The following is a 19,550-nucleotide window of genomic DNA, read 5'->3' on the forward strand; positions in this document are numbered from 1 at the left end:
ATAGAGCATTCTGTCCCTCCTGGAGAGGGCCATGTTGGAAGGTATGGGGAAGTGGGAGGGAACCAAAAAGGTTTCTTGCTTTCCCTGGAGGGAAAGCAAGTGTAGGCATGTAAACATTATGGAAAGTTTATTTTTCTCATTATTTATCCATAAAAGGCACATGACATAACAAAACTGTAATCAAATTCACTACTAAAATAATTATGGTTATATCTGTCCTAAAAGAAAACAACATCAAATGTAATTGTGTAACCCAGTGGTTCCTAAACTTTTTTGAATCACATTGCCAGTGTACCAGAAATGATTGCACGGTACCCCTAGTTGTGATTATATGTCATCCATAGGTTCAGTTATATAGGCCCTTATTCTGGTTGGTGCGGTAATGTCCGCATGCGTTCGTGCCGCCGATGTTTTGTGTCTGCGCATGTGCGAACGGGACGCACGGCCAAATTCCGCATGAAATGTGTACACTACGAACAGGGGGTGGAGAGGGGCGTGAAGGGCTGTTTGGGCTCATTACCATATGTTTACACCCCGCGTTTCATGGGCGTTCCCATGCAAACACTGGGCGTACGTATGGTAATGCGGCCGTGATGCACGTGTAGGGGGCGGACATATCACATTGCTGGATCAGCTGCCCGCCCAGATCCCTGCTTTTGCACGGAGAAATGCCCGTGTGGTCTGAGGTTGCGGGAGCTGGCGGACCACTCGGTCCTGCATTCGATGTTCTGCGACCATCGAATGATGGGGGAGGTTCCAAGAGATGGAGGAGGTGTATCCGTAAGAAATTAACTTGTGCTCCGTGTGGTCAGCGGATTACCGCATTCGGACGGAGTGAGCGATCCGTACAAAAGGCGGGGTTTAGGACGCACGGTCCTGGCCGCATATTCGGCTCCGGCCGCACCGGCCAGAATAAGGCCCATAGTGAGGGACAAGATTCACTTCTGTTTATCCACATTGTATGACTCGAAGCTACAAACACTGGATTTTCCTATTACATTGACAAAAATCATTCAAAATCATTTGAATTGGTCATGGACCACCACCCAGTGCACCCCTGCAAATCCCCATGGTACACCAGGGTGCCACGGTAATCAATTTGGGAACTGCTGGTGTAACAAGAAAATTAACAAAATGAATGGGTTGCATTTAATTTTATTCAAGTTATATAGAATAAATACAGATATTTCATTGCCAATTAAAGAAGAAAAAACAAAAAAGTATTGTTTTTTTCTTTCTCCTCAGGAACAATAATCATGTCAGAAGACTTGCGGGATGCGTTAGATAACATGTATGATGCCAGGATCCCGAAACTCTGGTATAAAATTTCTTGGGATTCTGCCACGTTAGGATTTTGGTTTACAGAACTCTTGGAAAGAAATCAACAGTTCCGCAGCTGGTTGTTTGATGGGCGTCCCAATCAGTTCTGGATGACGGGATTTTTTAATCCACAAGTAAGTAATTTAGGTGTATTTCTATCTGGTGTTATTAAGATTATTTTCTTAATTTATCTGGACCTTTTTTTACAGTTATGAGAAACCTAACATTAATACATTACTATTACCTTGAAATAATATTAATAGCAGTATAAAAGTAGATAAAATAAGATGTGAAAAAGTGCCCACCTTTTTTAGCCATTTATAGCATTGTCTGGGTGGAGAATCCTTATGTGATCTTTTAAACACGTTGAGCCTGTATTGAAAGCTGTAACACTTCTTATACTGTAGTCATGGCTTAAACTGGTCATGCAGAGGTGGGGGAACTAATTTAATTTCTCATTTCTCTGCCACTTACTTACCCCCTCCCCTTGCCCCCATTAGGCAGAGACTGGGTCAGTGGTAGGGTTTTTTGGAACCCACCTGCAAACTATAATGCTTTTCTGTGAGAATTACTGTACAGGACCAATGTGGAGGTTAAAATGTTCCACCTCACCATTAGAGGTGGTGGAGCTCAGTTCCACCCCGTTCCCCCTCACTTTAACCCTGACTGTAGTATAATGATGTTCCCAGAAGCACAATGAGCATGCTCCTGCCAGTACGTGGGGTATTTAGTTTCTATTAATACCCACAAATATTCATAGCTATTCAGGCAATTGATAACTTCATGCATGTAAAAAAGGTTATTTTTAAAGACACCACTGAAACGATTACTAAAAGTGATATTTTTAGCCATATGTTGTCTGCTTCAACCTAGTTATAGTCAGTTCTGGGGCTGCTATTGCTTGTAGGCATAGGGGGGCCTGGACCCATATCATATAGTTGTTTACAAACATCAAAAATGAGGATCTATGTAATTGGATCAAGCCCATTGCATGGCCAGAAAAGAGGGACTAGACAGCAGTTATATATTTGGTGGTCTCTTTGACTCCCTGTTTGCTGTTACATAATATGAACTGGAGCTTTGTAATGTGTCACAATATGAAATGGGGGACTATAGTGTGCTATAATATGAACTGGGAGCACTAAGCTGAATGCTTGTAAAAAGGTTATTATTAAAGATACTACTGGAACACATTTTAAAAGTAATATATTTTTAGCTATATTGTAATTTGGCATTATATGAATTGGAGGGCACTGAAATATGGCATAAAATAATAGGGCAGTACTATGAAGAATAACAATAATAAGGTCATTATTAAAGTACATAAAATGAATGCGGGTACTAATACTATATAGGGCAGGCATGTCCAAACTATGTCCAGTTTGGATATGCCTGATATAGGGCTTAAAATTAAATTGGGTACTTATACAGTTCATAAAATTAACAACCTTGGTGGAGAGCGATGTTCTCAAAAAAGCATTGGCACTGTTCTCCTGTCTTCCTCTCTCATTGGGCCAGATGCACCAAGTTTCAAAAAGTGATAGAGTGGAGATTGATAAACAACCAGTCTATCAGTTGATGTTATAGGCTGTGTTTGAAAACTGCCAGTTCAGTGCTGATTGGTTGTTTATGACTCTCCAACTTTATCACTTTTTGAATCTTGGGGCATTTGGCCACTTGACTGTGAGTGTGATCTAAAAACTCAATATAGAAAATCAGTGTAATTACTGTACCTTATTCAGTTTAAATATAACCTTATTTTTTAATAGGGCTTTTTGACTGCCATGAGACAGGAAACAACACGTATGAATCTTTCAAAAGGCTGGGCTCTAGACAGCGTCATTTTACATAATGATGTCACCAAGATGATGAAAGAAGATGTAAATGCTCCTCCCCCAGCTGACATTGGTGGTGTCTACATCTATGGGTTATTTCTAGATGGTGCTGGCTGGGACAGAAGAAACACAAAACTAATGGAGGCACAACCAAAGGTACGTTATTAAAATAATGATAATGGTGTTGAATAGATAAGAAGAACGCAAGATGTGATGGAATCCAATGATGCTGGAAGTTAGAACAGTAATAGCAATAAGGGCATGTTTGTTTACTGTACTTAGTGAATACTGTATATGGATGTTAATTTTGTGCATCTACATATGCGTGCGACCCCAGCACGTAGGGAAGGGGGGGTCGGGGGGCATGCTGCATTGTGCAGCATGGCCCTCCTGCCATATAGTAGAGATAGACTGTACGGCACAGTCTATTTCTACTTGTGATACCAACTGTGCACCAGTATCGCAAGTCCCTTTAACAATGTGTGATTTTTGCTGACTTTAATTACATTTTTAACTATATGTAGACAAAAATGTAGGGCATGGGGAAGGGGCATTGCCACATATTTGTACTATTAAAACCGTTATATAAATAGACCAGTGGCTAATGTAGTAGTTATACTATATCCTTTACCTTCTAAACCATGCAACCGGTTAACCCTGGAAACCGCAGACTGACACTGTGGTTTTAGCAATAAATTCCTTAGTGAAGCTTCTTCATTCAATGGCAATGTGAATGGTTGTAAACCACATTAGCATACTGTATGACTAGATGCTACAGACTCCATCCATTGTACAGATTCCTTACAAGATTAACCTATTCACTGACTTATAAGAAATAAGCCTTTACACTTTATATACTGTATGTCCAATGCATTCACACAGCTATTTAAACGTGCCTCTCAGACGCATCAGCGAATGAGACTCTCAATGAGACTTTATGCAATGAACATATCTTTATAACCTTAGGTTTACCATAGATACACTAACTATACCAATCGATAAACAAATTGATTATGACCAAAGCTGATGCTGCGTCTGGGACGCGGTTGCACTTATAAAGAAGTAATACAAGCAAACACTAGTTATATGGAGATCACGGATCCGATCCCGTGTCCTAATATATTGATTAAAAGATAACAGCAATATAAACTATACATGTATGCAGTACAACGTATACAGAAAAAGAAACAGTGTTACAAAGAGAACAAATGCAGGTACAACTAACATAACAACAACTAGCACATATATGGAATAACAATTACCGTCAAAAGGAAGCAGAGACCACGACCGGATAAGAATCCCCCCAAGATCCTGGGAATGTGTTCTGATTAGATCACATATGAGCCCAGCGATCCCGGGTTTAGGCTTTTAAAGCAAGGGGGTGTGGGGTCAAACTGGATGGTCATTGGGTAAAGGAAAGAGGCCGGGGCATCTCTGCATTGGTCCTCCACCTCATGGGTACGACTTCCTGTTCATGGGAATCTCGTCAGAGCCTGGAATGAAGGGGGGAAGCTGAGAACTCGTTCTGGCTGGAAGTTAGTACTTTGTCTCTTATTCATATTGGTTCATGAGGTAACATAGACTAGATATCTCTAAGGTCATGTATGATGATTGTTTCACTATACTGACCTTGCGACTGTTGAAGCAATTGTAACAAGTTAAATGAAAACTAAGTCTGGGTTTACTCAGGGAGTTTCACACAAACAGAAAGAAAAAAGAAGGGACATATCATTAAGAATTAACCATTAATGTTTCACATCCGACCTCGGTAATTAAGTTTAAGCTACTAAGATGCAAACCGCCTACTGGAATTGCTTAAAGGGCGGTCCTAATACCTTAATGGCGTAAAGGTGCAATTTTGTTTTCCATAGTACCAATTTACATTACACCACACATTGCACCAGGTAGAGCCCTTAGACACACTGTGCCAGGATTGCGCACACCGTAATGCACATGGGTGGAAACTTGAATAGTTGGAGGAAAGTGCAGGGCTCCCTCGTTTAAGACTGGTCAAGTCCAATGGTGTTTTATCAGTGAGGCTGCGTCTAGTGAAGCCTTTCTTGCAGGATTAGGTACCTACATAACCATGGGTAGCTAATGAAAGTGCCAAATTCTGGGATGGCAACAGGCACTAGGTACACTGTGGAGAAGGGCTTTGGGTAATCTGGCTAAAGTGAACCCATTTGCTTGACCACACAATATATTAACTTAAGTCCTTGTCCATTCCCAGGATTAATCCATGAGTATCTTTTTGTCAGAAAGAGGCTCCCCTTCTAGCTTATCATTGACATGACAACCACTATCAAAAGAAGGTCTGCATATTCTTCAGCTAGCGAAGACTATTCTCTAGGTGCTCTCTGAAACATTTTAAGGTGTTATAAAACATTTGCCGGTATCTACAGACCCACCTAGCACAGGGATGCCTACCTGACCCTCCCCTTCAGGGAGAAAATGCTCTGTTCCTGGTCTTCCCTGATCATGTATGACTGCCATCACCTGTGGGGAGCTAGGTAAGTGATAAGAAAGATGTGTCACTACAGGTGATGGTGATCATACATTACCAGGGAAGCCCGGGAACAGAGTTTTTTCTCCCTGATGGAGAGGGTCAGGTAGGCAACTATGATCAGCAACAATTAATTATATAAATATAATACTTTAAAATACAGCAATATCCATACAGCCAATGCACATAAAAAAATATCATATTTAGTATTGGGTTCAGAGGGATGCCATGCTGAGTTTACCTGCATTATATCACATGCATGGCACCATGCTTTTGACACAGGGTGTAAAGTGTATTTATTAGCTACTCTCAGGCATTGCTCCTCAGCCCTGACTGCTATCACCAACAGCTGTGCTGAGATAAAGCTAGTCTTTCAGATGTGTGTGGTGCTGTCACCTGTCAAGCAATGCTGCTATGGATTTCACATACTAAATTAATCTGTTTCCATGTATAGATCAAATGAAGGTCAATGCATATGATATTAAATAAGACGTTAAGCACACATAGAAAGTAAATAACCCTGACAAACATACGCATATTACCAAAGTGGCTCCAAAACCCAGGTCTGCAAGGTACGCAGTACATGTTTTGAGGATATCTATGCTTTAGCACAGGTGACCTAATCAGTGTGTATGTAACTTTGTCAATTTGATTGTCTTCTTTGCAAAAATCTAGATATTCGGTAAATCTAGATTTTAGGGTATCTTGAGTAAACCCTGAACTGGTTCAACAGAAGTCTGGACCCAAACCGTTTATTCATAGGAAATTGGCTCCCTCATACCCCTTTCACACCAGAAAATGCAGGGACCCACCCGGGAATATGGCCCAGGAATCATGCCGGGCCATTCCTGGGTTGGTCCCTTTTACACCAGAAAAGTCAGTGCATTTGCTGGTGTGTGAAGGGGGCAGGAAGGAGGTGGGGAGGAGGCCGGCAGGAGGTGGGAAAGGGGGCAGGCAGTCGGTGGGATGGCGGCGGAGGTGGGCAGGAGATGGTGAGAATACTCACCATGGTTGCTTGTTCTCTGTGCAGGCCGGTGAGCCACACAGACGGCGAGCTCAAATGACGGGACAGGCGGCGGATGAAGATGACGCAGCTCTCCGGCGCCCTCACTGCCGCTGGAGAGCTGCATCATCTTCATCCGCCGTAACTCAGGTAAATATACCCTACCTCATTCACACCAGCCAGGTCCCCGGGTTGAACCCAGGAACAACCCTGCTCCATAGCAGGGTTGAAATCCCGGCAATTTTTGCTGGGATTTTGGCCCGGAAACCTTACACACCTGCGCTAGCCGCGAGTTGTTCCCAGGAAATTAGGCTGGTGTGAAAGGGGTATTACTGTTCGGTCCCAGCCATATTACCTTTTGAAATCTAGAACTGTGTACACAGCAATAGAAATTTTTATCTGTCCAATCAGTCTGGTGGGAACAATAATCTGGTAATGTATGGGAACCAATCAAATTCTGTCATTTCTATATTGCATTTTATACAATTATAGAAATAACATGATTGGTTGCTATGGGCAAAATCATTTCTTTTTATTTTAAGAAGCTTTAGTAAATTTACCACTAGGACTCTCCAAAATGTGAATGACCCCAACATTAATTAATATATTAAATTTTTGTATTCAGGCTTGGATTAGTGAAAACTGTGACAAAAATGAAGGGGGCTTTCGTCTAGAGTGCCAAGAAATGATCTGTATTGTAACTGTATTCAATCTCCATTTGTACAATTCTGCTGTTAGACCCCCAACCACAGTTTGCTAGTCACAAAGCTTCACTTAAATGCATAGTGTTGTTCCACTGCATACGTCTCTTGTCATATTTATTTGTCCAGAACCAGCATATCAGATTCATTCAATGACTCTGACTTCAGTTGACAGTGCTGTCAATAAAATACCATGCTGTGTTCTGTGCACAATATATTCAGTACAATTTGGAAAATGTAATTCTTATCACTAAACCTGGCAAAGAAAAGGGATTTTTTTTATAAAGGATTATGGACTACCAGTCTCAATGATTAAACTCTGTCATTTTTAGTTTTTTATTCATTTGCGACTGTCACAGTCTGTTTGATATGACATGTTCAAACAGGAGCTGGGCCGAGATTTCATTTAGAGACAATCTGCCTGTGAGAAGCCTGAAGCTCTGACACCTATAGGCTCTGAGAATTGCGTAGCCGACTTGCAGCTGTTTGTTTTGCGCAAAGCCGCGTACACATTGTTCTCATCAAAGAGATGTGGCTTTGTTCTCCTTACATTGAGGGCTTGCTGTCTTCTTTCCAATATCCTGCGTTTAAATATATACCTACCACCATCTTGTTGTTATTTAAGGCTGTAGTAGAAGAAAACAATAAGGCAGCAGCACATGATTATTATTTCCATTATGTTTCATGATGTGATGCGCAGTAAGCACATTTTCTCAATGCCACAGAGAACAGTTAAGTAGGTAATGTGATGCATACTAAGACAATACAGGTTGAGTATCCCCTATCCGAAATGCTCGGGACCACGAGCATTCCGGATAGGGGAATTTTTCGGTTTTTGGAATATTTTTTTTAAAGCATACTTACCTGTCCCCTGATGGTAACGTCACCGGCGCGCACCTACACTCGCGCAATGCATTCCTGGGACCGCTGGAGACCCTGGAGAAGATGCCGGAGGCCTGCTGTGGACGCCCGGGGACTTGGTAAGTATGAAAAGAGGGTTAGGGGGGTTAAAAAATAAATTAAAAAATATTCAAATGATTCCAAAAACCATGGTTTTTGGAATAATTTGGATAAGGGATGTCCGGATACAGGATACTCAACCTGTACCAGTATTTATATATGTTCAGAAAAATGTAATATGGACTGAACATTGCAATGTATTTAAGTGGATAATGTTTACTATAATTCTGCTTTTATCAATTAAGGGGTAAATATATGAAGCAGTGGGGAAAGTGTGCCTATGGCAACCAATCAGCTGCTCTGTATAATTTTATATAGTATGCAAATTATACATGTTACTTAAATTCTGATTGGTTGCAATAAACAACTCCACTGCCTCATTGTACTGTCTTATCATTACTTCATGCATAACCTATATGAAAAATCTATAGTTTTTAATTACATTTAATGTAAGTCACAATACATTACTTTTTTAAATATGTTGCCCTAGAGCAGCGGTTCTCAAACTGTGGGTCCCGACCTTCTCATCATGGGGTCGCTACTCCATGTTTTCTAATCTCAGTCAGTGATTCAAGGAGTCTGAAAAATCTGTTGATTTGTCTGCTATTTTAGACTCCTGTTGTGCAGCTCGGCGGGTATGTGTTCTCTGTGTGATAACTGTACTGTCCCTGCTTATACTGTCACCTACCTTGCTGCTGCAGTGACCAGTGGCACCGCTGATGGCTGTCTAGGCTCTGTGCAGTTCGGCAGGTATGTGTTCCCTGTGTGACACTATACTGTCCCTGCTTATATTGTCACCTACCTGGCTGCTGCAACGACCAGTGGCACCGAGGATGGCTGCCTAGATGCTGTGCAGCTTGGCAGGTATGTGTTCCCTGTGCGACAACTGTACTGTCTCTGCTTTACTGTTACCTACCTGGCTGCTGCAACGTCCAGTGGCACCGCTGAATGGCTGCCTAGACGCTGTGCACACGTGTTCCCGTGTGAAAACTGTACTGACCCTGTTTAGATTGTTACCCACCTGGCTGCTGAATCGAGCAGTGGCGCCGCTGATGGCTGCCTAGGCGCTGCGCAGCTTGGCAGGCATGTGCCCCCCGCATGTAACGTCTTAATGTAACGTATGTAATGTCCCCCCCCCCCTTCATCCCTGCTTGATGCTGCACTGTATGTAATCCACAAAAAAATCCAAGTGTGCGCAAGCACACATGGCCAATAAAGGTGATTCTATTCTATTCTGCTCTAGAGAGATTTGTCACTTTCTCATTGCAGCTGCCCTTCAAATATTTGCTCCAGCAGCAGGGCCAAACTGTCCCACATGGGTACAGGAGATATCCCGAGTGGTCTCCTATGCCCTCCACCATACCTCCCAACTTTAAAATCCCGATCGGGATGTCGAAAAGGGGGTGTGGCCTCTGCCGAAGGGAGCATGGCCTTACGGGGATTCTGCTGTCGCCAGCCACGTCCCATTTTCCCTCACTATAGAGGCATGGCCAGTGCTGTGTAAGCTGCTGCCCATGCCGCTAGCGCCTCTGCTTCACTGAATAGATGCTGTGCTAATGCGAAAACCGGGACAGTTGGGAGGAATGCCTCCACATCGCCTCTTTAATATCACGTTAGAGGCCGTGCACTCAGATTGTACATTCTTATTCTATTAAAGGGTCAGTGACCTCAAAAAGTAGGAACATAGATGAACATGAGTGCTAGGTTATATTCAAAATTAACAGTTGGGTTAACATATCAAAGGAGAGAGGTATCATGCCTTGAAGAGAGATAAAGAGTAGCCCAAAGCGTCTACTCATTCCTTAAAATGACTATACAACCACTTCAGACTTCTGTGTAACTGGGAATGCGATTTTCTATCTATTATAATGTGTTGCAGGATTCCATATTACAATCCTTTAGTAGAACAAAAACATTGACAGTACAACGCCAGTTCAATATCATTTAGTCATCACAGCCCTGTTCAATGTATTTTTATGTCCCTAATGTATTAGTTTATCTGGTAAATCTTTTATTGCTTTGTTGATGCCACTATAGGAAAATGTTGTGCCCAGTCTACTGTATATGCCTGACCCAGACAGCCACATCATCTGCCAGACATCAATGGATTGTATGCCCTCTCTTCTAAAGGGCCCCTTACACTTGTGAGATTTTGTGAGATTTCATCCAATTTGAGTCAATTTATCTGACGAGATCTGATGTGCCGTCTGACAAAATCTTATGTGCCTGATGTGTAGGACACAATCCACAATCCTGTGCCATTGAGTATAACCAAGAGATTGGAAGAGATTGAACCTCCTGCACATAGGATAAATCTCGAGTCAATCAGGTTCAATTTGTTGAGACAATAAGTTGACAAGTGTAAGGGGGCCTTAAGTTATGCGGTGGCATTGGTTATAAGACTGAACTTAGAGATTGTTCACATCCTCTTGTACAATTTGATGAGTAGGGAAGTTACATTTGAAAAATAGGCAATTTTGGCCTTTTAAACTCAGACATATACACTGTAAAGCATGGGTATACAACATGCAGCTTTCCAGCTGTGATGGAATTACATATACCAGCATACCCTGCCACAGATTTAGCATCCCTTTATTAGCAAAACAGTTCCACAGCTGGAGGACGGCATGTTGAATACCATTTTCTTAAAGGACCTAAGTCCTAAGACAGACCACATAAAGGTCCTCTATAGGAACAGGATCTCATTCACGCTCTTGGATGCAATTTCATTATTAACTTCAGCAGACGCTGCTCATATTAATAATTTAAAATCTGCCAATAAGTGTTGTTCTCTTTGGATAATCCTTTCATAAATATTTATGGAATTATAAAGAGAACGTTAAAGCCAAAGAAAAATAGGGTGAATTTATTCAAATCTTCATTACAGCCTGGAAGTCTGCTGTGGATGCTTAACCCCATGCACCCACATCATACCCATACACTGCATGCTATTATGGGAGACATGATGAATGTTGGTGTACTGGGAAGTGATAGGAAATGGTATTGTTACCCGTAGCAACCAGCAAGATCCAGACAATTTTTTTTTTTAACACAAATTGGAAAATGAAAGCACTAGAACAGTTGTTATGGCCAGGGCTGCCATCACAAATCATGGGGCCCAGGACTGACAGAATGGGCAGGGCCCCCAAGGGGGAAAGGCGGGGTTCTACAATGTAAGTGGCACACACAAACACATATATCCACCTGGAACCCCTGTACCTTTTTCTCCATCCTTCCACCTCCTATCTCTCATCCCTATAACTTACACTATCTCCTTCTCTCCCTCAATAAACCTCTCAATGCCTTCCCCTCTCTCCTGTACAGACATAGGCTATCATTACCTGTACTTTCAGCCAGCTGCACAGCATTGTACTGTACAGCACAGCTCGGTACAGCCAGCGGCTTCTGCTGGCTGACGTGCGGTGTGCGGGTGGTCTGCACCCGTCCTGCATCCTCATGCCGCCTCCTGGACTCCGGAGCTCGGGGAGGGGCGGGTGGCAAGAAACAACGCAGTGCAGGAGCTCACCTGTCATGCTGCAGAGATAGCGGGGACTGGCAGCATGAGCGGCCCCATCTCCCACTCAGTAGCAGGAGTGGGAGATGGGGCCGCTCATGCTGCCAGCTACCCGGCAGCTCCCCCTCCTTGCCTGTCTGGCAGAGCTCCTCCGTGCACCAGCACCACCTCGCCAGAGACGCGTTGCGGAGCGGACACGCCGGACAGAAAGGAGCCAGTGACGTAAACACAACAGACAGAAAGCACTCCTGATTGGCTGGAAATCAGGAATCTTCCATTGGCTGGCGGCTAGTGCATTGGTAATGCGCTACTGCTGTCCGCGTCCCTGACTCCCTGGCAGCACGCATGCTACTAATTGCAATAATGCCATCCGGGCCCCAATTCTAGCGTGGCCCAGGACTCCTGTACCCCTAGACACCCCCCCCCCCCCCCCCTTCGGCTGCCATGCTTTTGGCTTCCATCACTTTTTCATCTGTGCAACTGAGATTCAGCCCATGTACATGTATTTATAACATATATGTGAATGTGTCCCTTTCCATGTAAAACTCTATTCTATAAAGTGAAGAGGATTCACTTGCTGAAAAGACCTGTTAAATCTATTGTCCTGCAACATATTATTTATTACAGCATATACCATTACCATATTAAACATCACTTTGTAGACAATAATTAATATTTTACGTATTTGTTTCTGCCGTCAATGACTTCAGGAAAGTGGAGTTCTGAGCAAACCCATGGATATCCACTCCATACATCACTGTCCTGCACTCACTGGCAGTTGATGTGACACCCCCCCCCCCCCCCCTCTTTTAATTTTGGACTGTGCTGGAGTCCAGCCTCTGTAACTGCCACTGACAGGGAAGTCCAGGAACAGAGCATTTTGTACCTAATGGAATGGGTCATGTTGAAGGGTATGGGTGAGTTATTTTGTTTCTGTGTAGGGGAAATGTTGTTTGCATTATTTTTACACTACAATTCAGTAGGTGGGGCAGATGTAACATGTGCAGAGAGAGTTACATTTGGGTGGGGTGTGTTGAAACTGAAATCTAAATTGCAGTGTAAAAACAATGCAGCCAGTATTTACCCTGCACAGAAACAAAATAACTCACACAAATCTAACTCTCTCTATACATGTTCACATCTGTGATCAGATCTGAATAAGGGCCATAGTGCATTGATAAGAGTAAAGGTGGCCATACATGTTACAATTATTGTATACAATATCTCATCTCATCGCATCTCGGTTTTGCAATGAGATCTAGTACAAAAAAGTATGTGCTGAATATACTTTTTGTACTAGATCTCATCTCATCGCAAAACCGAGGTGTGATTAGATGCGATATTGTATATAATATTGTATACAATTATTGTAATGTGTATGGGCACCTTAAGTCCAAGACCCCAGCACTGTGATGCAGCAATTCTAAATACTGTGCAACTATGCTACCTTTTTGCAGTATTTTTACTGAATTTTCATAATGCTAGTTATAATAAGAATGACATTGTAAGAAGCACTAGAAATTAAACTAAACTTTTCCCAGGACAATGTGTTATTTGTTTTGCAAATTCATACCTTCCAACATGACCCATTGCATTCGGTACACAATGTTCCTGGGCTTCCCTCTTAATGTATGTGTGCCGTCACCGGAGTTCAAACACCCTTCTCGTCAATTACCTAGTTCCACACAAGCGATGGCAATGATACATTGAGAGGGAAGTTCAGGAGCAGATCATTGTGTACTGAATGCAATGGGTCATGTTGGAGGGTATGCAAATTGTTTAAATTTACAAGTGTTATGCCAGCCAATAAGGAGCAGATGCTACAGAGAGAGTTAACGGTATGTCTGTGATTATTTTGGTTCTCAGTTTGAAAAACATGGGAACACTAATCACAAGGTGAAATTTGTATTGGTATTCCTTTCTAACTGTCTCCTCTCTGGGATACTGTAGGTTTTTGTAAAACAGACCATTCTCCTAATCTGTAGTCATTGGAAACAGATTCATCCAAAGGTGATGGAGTTGATTAATCCATTGATTTGTGTTCTCATTCACATATCTCATTACTCCTGCAAGTAGACAGTTCCAGACTCTAACAAGCACTGCCCACTTAACGAGATACAAAGATATCTTAAACTGTAGTGTTGCTGCTGTTGTGATAAATAAGGTCAATTATATTGTAATTAACTGTTTTCCCTAGATGCTGAAACAGCTAAAGTGATTGAAGTTTTAGAAGCTTCTTCATTAAATAAGTTTCTTTTGCATTTATTATACTATGCTAAACAATATTATTCTGCAGATTGTGGGTAGTAAATTTAGCAGCTTGGCTGTATATATGTTTTATGATAAAATATGTTAAATACAGAATGAAGTGGCAATATATATTTAAGTCCCGTGAAAAAATTTTTTTCCATCTGCCATTAAATTCTAGGCTCAATATTTCTGTTGATAGATTTCTTTTCACAAATCGAGCATTTGTTTTCAGTTTGACCATCTACCAACATTTGTGTATCAACTGGAGCAATTTAAAGATCTGATCTAGTATTTCTCCACACTTGGAATTGGTCTTTACATTACGAACTTCTATTAACCAATGACCCTCCAGTGTACAAATAAAAAAAACAAAGGGAGTGAGCTCAGATGGATCAAGTATATCATTTATTGAACATAAAGTCTAAAAGACATAGTATTTATTAACCATATATACACTGAATTTACTTTTAGAAAGATACGCATGTACAAAGATCACATTTAGAAGAAAGGGGAAAAATAAAAACCATAATAATTTCTGTGTACTTAGAATTCTTCGATGTATAAGTACCCTTTGATGGGTACTTATATGTTAGTTTAGCGCCCACTAAGCTATTTGCTTAGTTTTGCGTGTCCCCTCGCGGGGCACACTATGCTCGCCACGCTTCAGGCTCGGTGGCTCGCTGCGCTCGCCACACTATATAAAATTGAGTCCATGCCGACATGGATAGTGGGGGTATGAGCGTACTAACTATAGTGGGAGCCCAACTAACATATAAGTACCCTTTGATGTATACTTCAAAGAATTCTAAGAACACTGATATTAGTATGGTAATCTCAAATGTAACATTTCAAGATTGGTGTAAGACAGCTAGCATTGATTCCCCACTCATACATAGTGACACAAATGAGAGTGCAAGAGCTGTATAATCAGCTTAATGGATTTGTTAATTGTGACCAGATAGTTATGAATCACCTGATGAGGTTACTATGTATCGGTATAAAACCAGTTGAATAACTGCTAACAACCTTAATCAGCGATGAAAGTTTACATTATATTATGTAGTCCTGCAATCCATGAGCTCATGGATATTTAAAAGCTGGCTGGTCATTTCAAAAGTCAGGCACAAGTAGAAGCCAGCAGTACAAGTCAAAGTAATTATACATACAGTTGACCGGACAACAGCAAGGGTTGTGTGTTAAATAGCAGCTGGATGTGGAACTCTAGGTGTCTGTAAGTGATAACCTGTCCATCTTTTGTCCACAATGAACCAGTAAAATTTCAGGTGGCGGTAAGCAGGTCACCCAAAACAAACAGCAGAAGACCTAGCAATGTACTTCTCACAATGTGCCAGTCATGAAGTCAATGATAATAGAGCCTGTTCAGTGTCTGTTAGAGCAGGGTTCCTCAAACTATTTTGCTCTAGGACCCCATCAAACAATCAAAATAATTACAGGACCCCAGCAAGTTGATGTAGAAGGTCATCCCATCACATCACATCACATCACAGCACATGCTGTACATGGCAGCATTGTGGAGGCACAAAATGATGGGAGGAGTCTAAAATAACAGACAATTCAACAGACTTTTCAGATTTTCCTTGAATCATTGACTGTGATTAGAAAAGTCATCAGCCTGATAGTCAGCAACATGGAGTCGCGACCCCATGCTGAGAAGGTCGAGACCCACTTTGGAGTCAGGACCCACAGTTTGAGAACCGCTGTGTTAGAGGTAGTTATAATGAAATCCAATGTTTTTCCATAGATTCAGACTAACATGTTTCTTTGCTCAGATATATTGGAAGTTTTTTTAGATGAAATGAGCTTTCCCTCTGAAGAATGCTCCATGGGGCATAGTCTTTTGCCAGCTATAATTTCCCTGAAACTACTTTTCGAAAGCTGGGAAGTATGTACCTAAAAGCTTTTCCTGAGGCTCTTGCTGTACTTACAATTCAATTAATGACTTAAATTGATACTTGAATGTCTGCTGGACATGACCTCCACAACAGCCTCTGTGGAAAGATGTCTTCATATTAACCATCACTAATATTAGACTGGATTCAGGTACTTGATTGGCTCTTTTCATATGCAAACCTTTTAGCATGCCCACAATTATCTGATTCATCATACCAACCTGGCTGCCAAATGCTGCATTGCTTAACACTGGAACAAAGGTTACACTGCTATTGTGTAAATTTGAATGACACTATCTATCTATCTATCTATCTAATATAAATATGTGTGTCAATGTGTTAGAAAATATTCAATGGACAATTCCATGCTCTAGTAACTATTTGAGTGACATACAAGGGACCTCCATCTAAGACATGGGAGTGATGTGGGTTATTTGGCTCTCAGAGCTGCAAAGTTGCATGATTAGCACTCTAATGGGAAGATGTATCAGACCATTGAGAAAGAAAAGGAGAAGTTGGCTATAGCAACCAATCAGCTTCTGTCATTTTAGAAATGATAGCTAAATAGAAGCTGATTGGTTGCTATGGGCAATTTCTCCACTTTATCTCTCCCCTTATGTCACCTTTCAATTTGCTGAAACTCAGACCCACTAATTCTAAATATTCTCAGTGCTCTACTTGGACAACTCATTAAGCACGCATTTTGTGAACCCCAAAGGTGACCCTCACTGTTACATTGAGGGTTATTTTGGTTCACTCTTTCTGACAAATTCCTTCTTAGATGGACAAAACCATGTGCACTGCAGGTGGGGCAGATGTTACTTGTGCAGAGATAATTAGATTTGAGTGGGGTTTTACTTCAAAGTGAGATCTATATTGCAGTGTAGAAATAAAGCAGTCAGTATTTACCCTGCACAAAAACAAAATAACTTGCCAAATCTAATTCTCTCTGCACATTTTACATCTGCCCCACCTGCAGTGCACATGGTTTTGTCCATCTAAGAAGGATTTTGTCAGAAAGAGTGAACTAGAATAAGGCTCATTGTTTGGTGTATGAAATTATTAGGAGAACATTTATTGAAGATTGCAGTATTCCCTAAAAGTTTGAATTGTATCAGTTGTCTACAATTTCATAAATGGGACCAGATCTTCAACATTGATAAGTTAGAAGAACTTCATTCTATAATGAGGTACAGTATATTCAGTGCCCTGAAAGCATGCTATTACGGAGAGCAGTGTCGTTAGCTCGTGTGGAAAAGCAAAATGTGGAGCGCTAAAAAGGTTGGATCAATATGGTAGGGTAATATTCCACAATCTATTTATTGCTATAATGTGTGGAGATTATCCACATAAACAGGTATATATCTGTGTACACAGTTACAATTCAAATATTTAAAAGGGTTACATACAATGACATTGAAATAATAAAATGGGTTTATACTTATAGGCTGGATACTTGAGGAATTGTCCTTTTTGGAGGTGGTTGATATTATTGTATGGTCTGTAGTTGGTAGTAGGTGGGGTCCATAAACCTTGGCGGATAAGAGACGCTGGAGGATGGGTATTTGCCCACTGGGATCGTGGGTGTCCTCGACGAGATGCACCCCTGCAATCCTAATAGGCGCCTGTTTACTATTGGTCTAGGCCACTAGTTTACCCTCCACAGTGTCGTTAGCTCGCCATCATAGCTCACCCTTAGTATTCAACCCACCCCCCTTTACTCACCGTTTCCACTGGTACTTTTCAGCAAGGTGGAAATGCCGATTGCGACCGTCAAAACGCAGCGAGCGCTCGCTGCATTTGAGGCGAACCTTGCCATTCCGGGGATTCCTCACCGTCCTCCAACGGAGACGATTTTCCCGGAACATTGCATACGGCGAGTGGCCAGCAAAGGGGTTAGACAGTGAGGATGGCTTGTTTTCTGTAACTAGGAGGATACACTAGTTGTTATCATTTTAATCATGAATATACAGTATGGGGAAGTGAAGTAAAATGATACATCTTTAGTAGCATTATTGATGTAATTAATCATGTTTCACTGTTTATTTCCAGGTGCTGTTTACTAATCTGCCTGTAGTTCATGTGTATGCAGTGAGCACCACAGGCCCTGCAGACCCCAAGAAACAGATGAACAGCCTCTACACTTGCCCAGTGTACAAGAAGCCACGTAGGACTGACCTCACTTACATATTCTCACTGTACCTGAGAACTGTGTTTGTTCCCGACCATTGGACAATGAGGGGTGTTGCTTTGCTTTGTGACAATAAATGAGTAGGCAGAGGTGATTCAATACTTAAGAACAGATTGTAAGTAAAACATACGCTACAAAACAGACAATATATGAAACGTTAGCTTTGCAGAATACTGTACATGTATTTTAAAGAACCTAACCTACAAACTTGTAACTAATAAGTATATTCCAACATTATGAAAATGTACATAAGATATTACACAGTGTCAAGGAATATCAGTAATGAGGAGTATAAATGTAAGGTACTTATATGTTAGTTGGGCGCCCACTAAGCTATTTGCTTAGTTTTACGCGTACGCTCGCCACGCTTTGGGCTCGGTGGATCGCTGCGCTCGCCACACTATATAAAATTAACTCCATACCGACATGGATAGTGGGGGTATGAGCGTACTTACTATAGTGGGCGCCCAACTAACATATAAGTACCAAATGTAATGCTTGTTCATGCAGGATAAGAAATTACACTATGATGAAAATAGTAATTCGATGATATGTCGGGGTATATTTACTAAGGCTTGGGTTTTCTACAAGTGGAGATGTTGCTCATAGCCACCAATAAGATTCTGGCTGTTATCTTCTAAATTTATGTTAAGTAGAATCTGATTGGTTGTGATGGGCAACATCTCCACTTCTTCTGTTTCAGGATCATAGAGCAAATGTCCTGTTTATTCCATACATGTTGTTTCTGGATTTGTGCCTATTAAACATTTACTAAAATCCTTGTGTCATTTTTGCATTGGCATACGTTTTGTTTTGGAAATTATTCACAAAAACATAACTCATTTTAAAACTGGAATCAAAGAACCTGTCCTGGTTTGAGAAATTCAGGGACAAAAAACATAGATGATCCGGTGGGCACTGGGCTGATAAATGGTTAATAATAGATGGAACTATTGTGTAATGTTCTGGAACTACAAGTCCCAGGGCGTGGTAGGAGAATAAAATAGAGTGTCACGCGCAGCGAGGCTCCATGCCCGAAGCATGGCGAGCGCAGCGTTCCATGCGAGGGGAAGCAGTATACTTTATCCTGTGTCCATGTTGACTGTGTCGACATTCGGGTCAAAAAACAGTGACAAACCCTATGTCAAACTTTTGACTGTCGATCTAGACCATGTCGACCTAATGCTTGTGTTGACCTTAACACCTATCGACTTTGTCCCATGTCGACCTAAATGCATGTCGACCTTGCAGTATGTCGACCTAATGACTGTGAACCATCTTTAGGTTGACCCAATGATCCCATTCCAGATATTTAAATACTGTCATCTAGAGCACAATGTGTTGTTGGTCTAATTATGAACAA

General features: G+C 41.5%; 1 protein-coding gene across 1 annotated transcript in view; it reads left to right on the plus strand.

Moving 5' to 3' along the window:
* LOC146080772 (dynein axonemal heavy chain 5-like) overlaps positions 1-19,154 on the plus strand; it is a 357,582-nt gene extending 338,428 nt beyond the window's left edge. The window contains exons 75-77 of the mRNA XM_083188420.1: positions 1,246-1,454; positions 3,090-3,311; positions 18,049-19,154. Coding sequence (XP_083044546.1) covers positions 1,246-1,454; positions 3,090-3,311; positions 18,049-18,267 — 650 coding nt within the window. The 3' untranslated portion in view covers positions 18,268-19,154. The remainder of the gene's footprint in view (positions 1-1,245; positions 1,455-3,089; positions 3,312-18,048) is intronic.
* Positions 19,155-19,550: the final 396 nt, after the last annotated feature.

The sequence above is a fragment of the Crinia signifera genome, chromosome 5, assembly GCF_055691185.1.
Source record: "Crinia signifera chromosome 5, ASM5569118v1, whole genome shotgun sequence".
NCBI classification, from domain to species: Eukaryota; Metazoa; Chordata; class Amphibia; order Anura; family Myobatrachidae; genus Crinia; species Crinia signifera.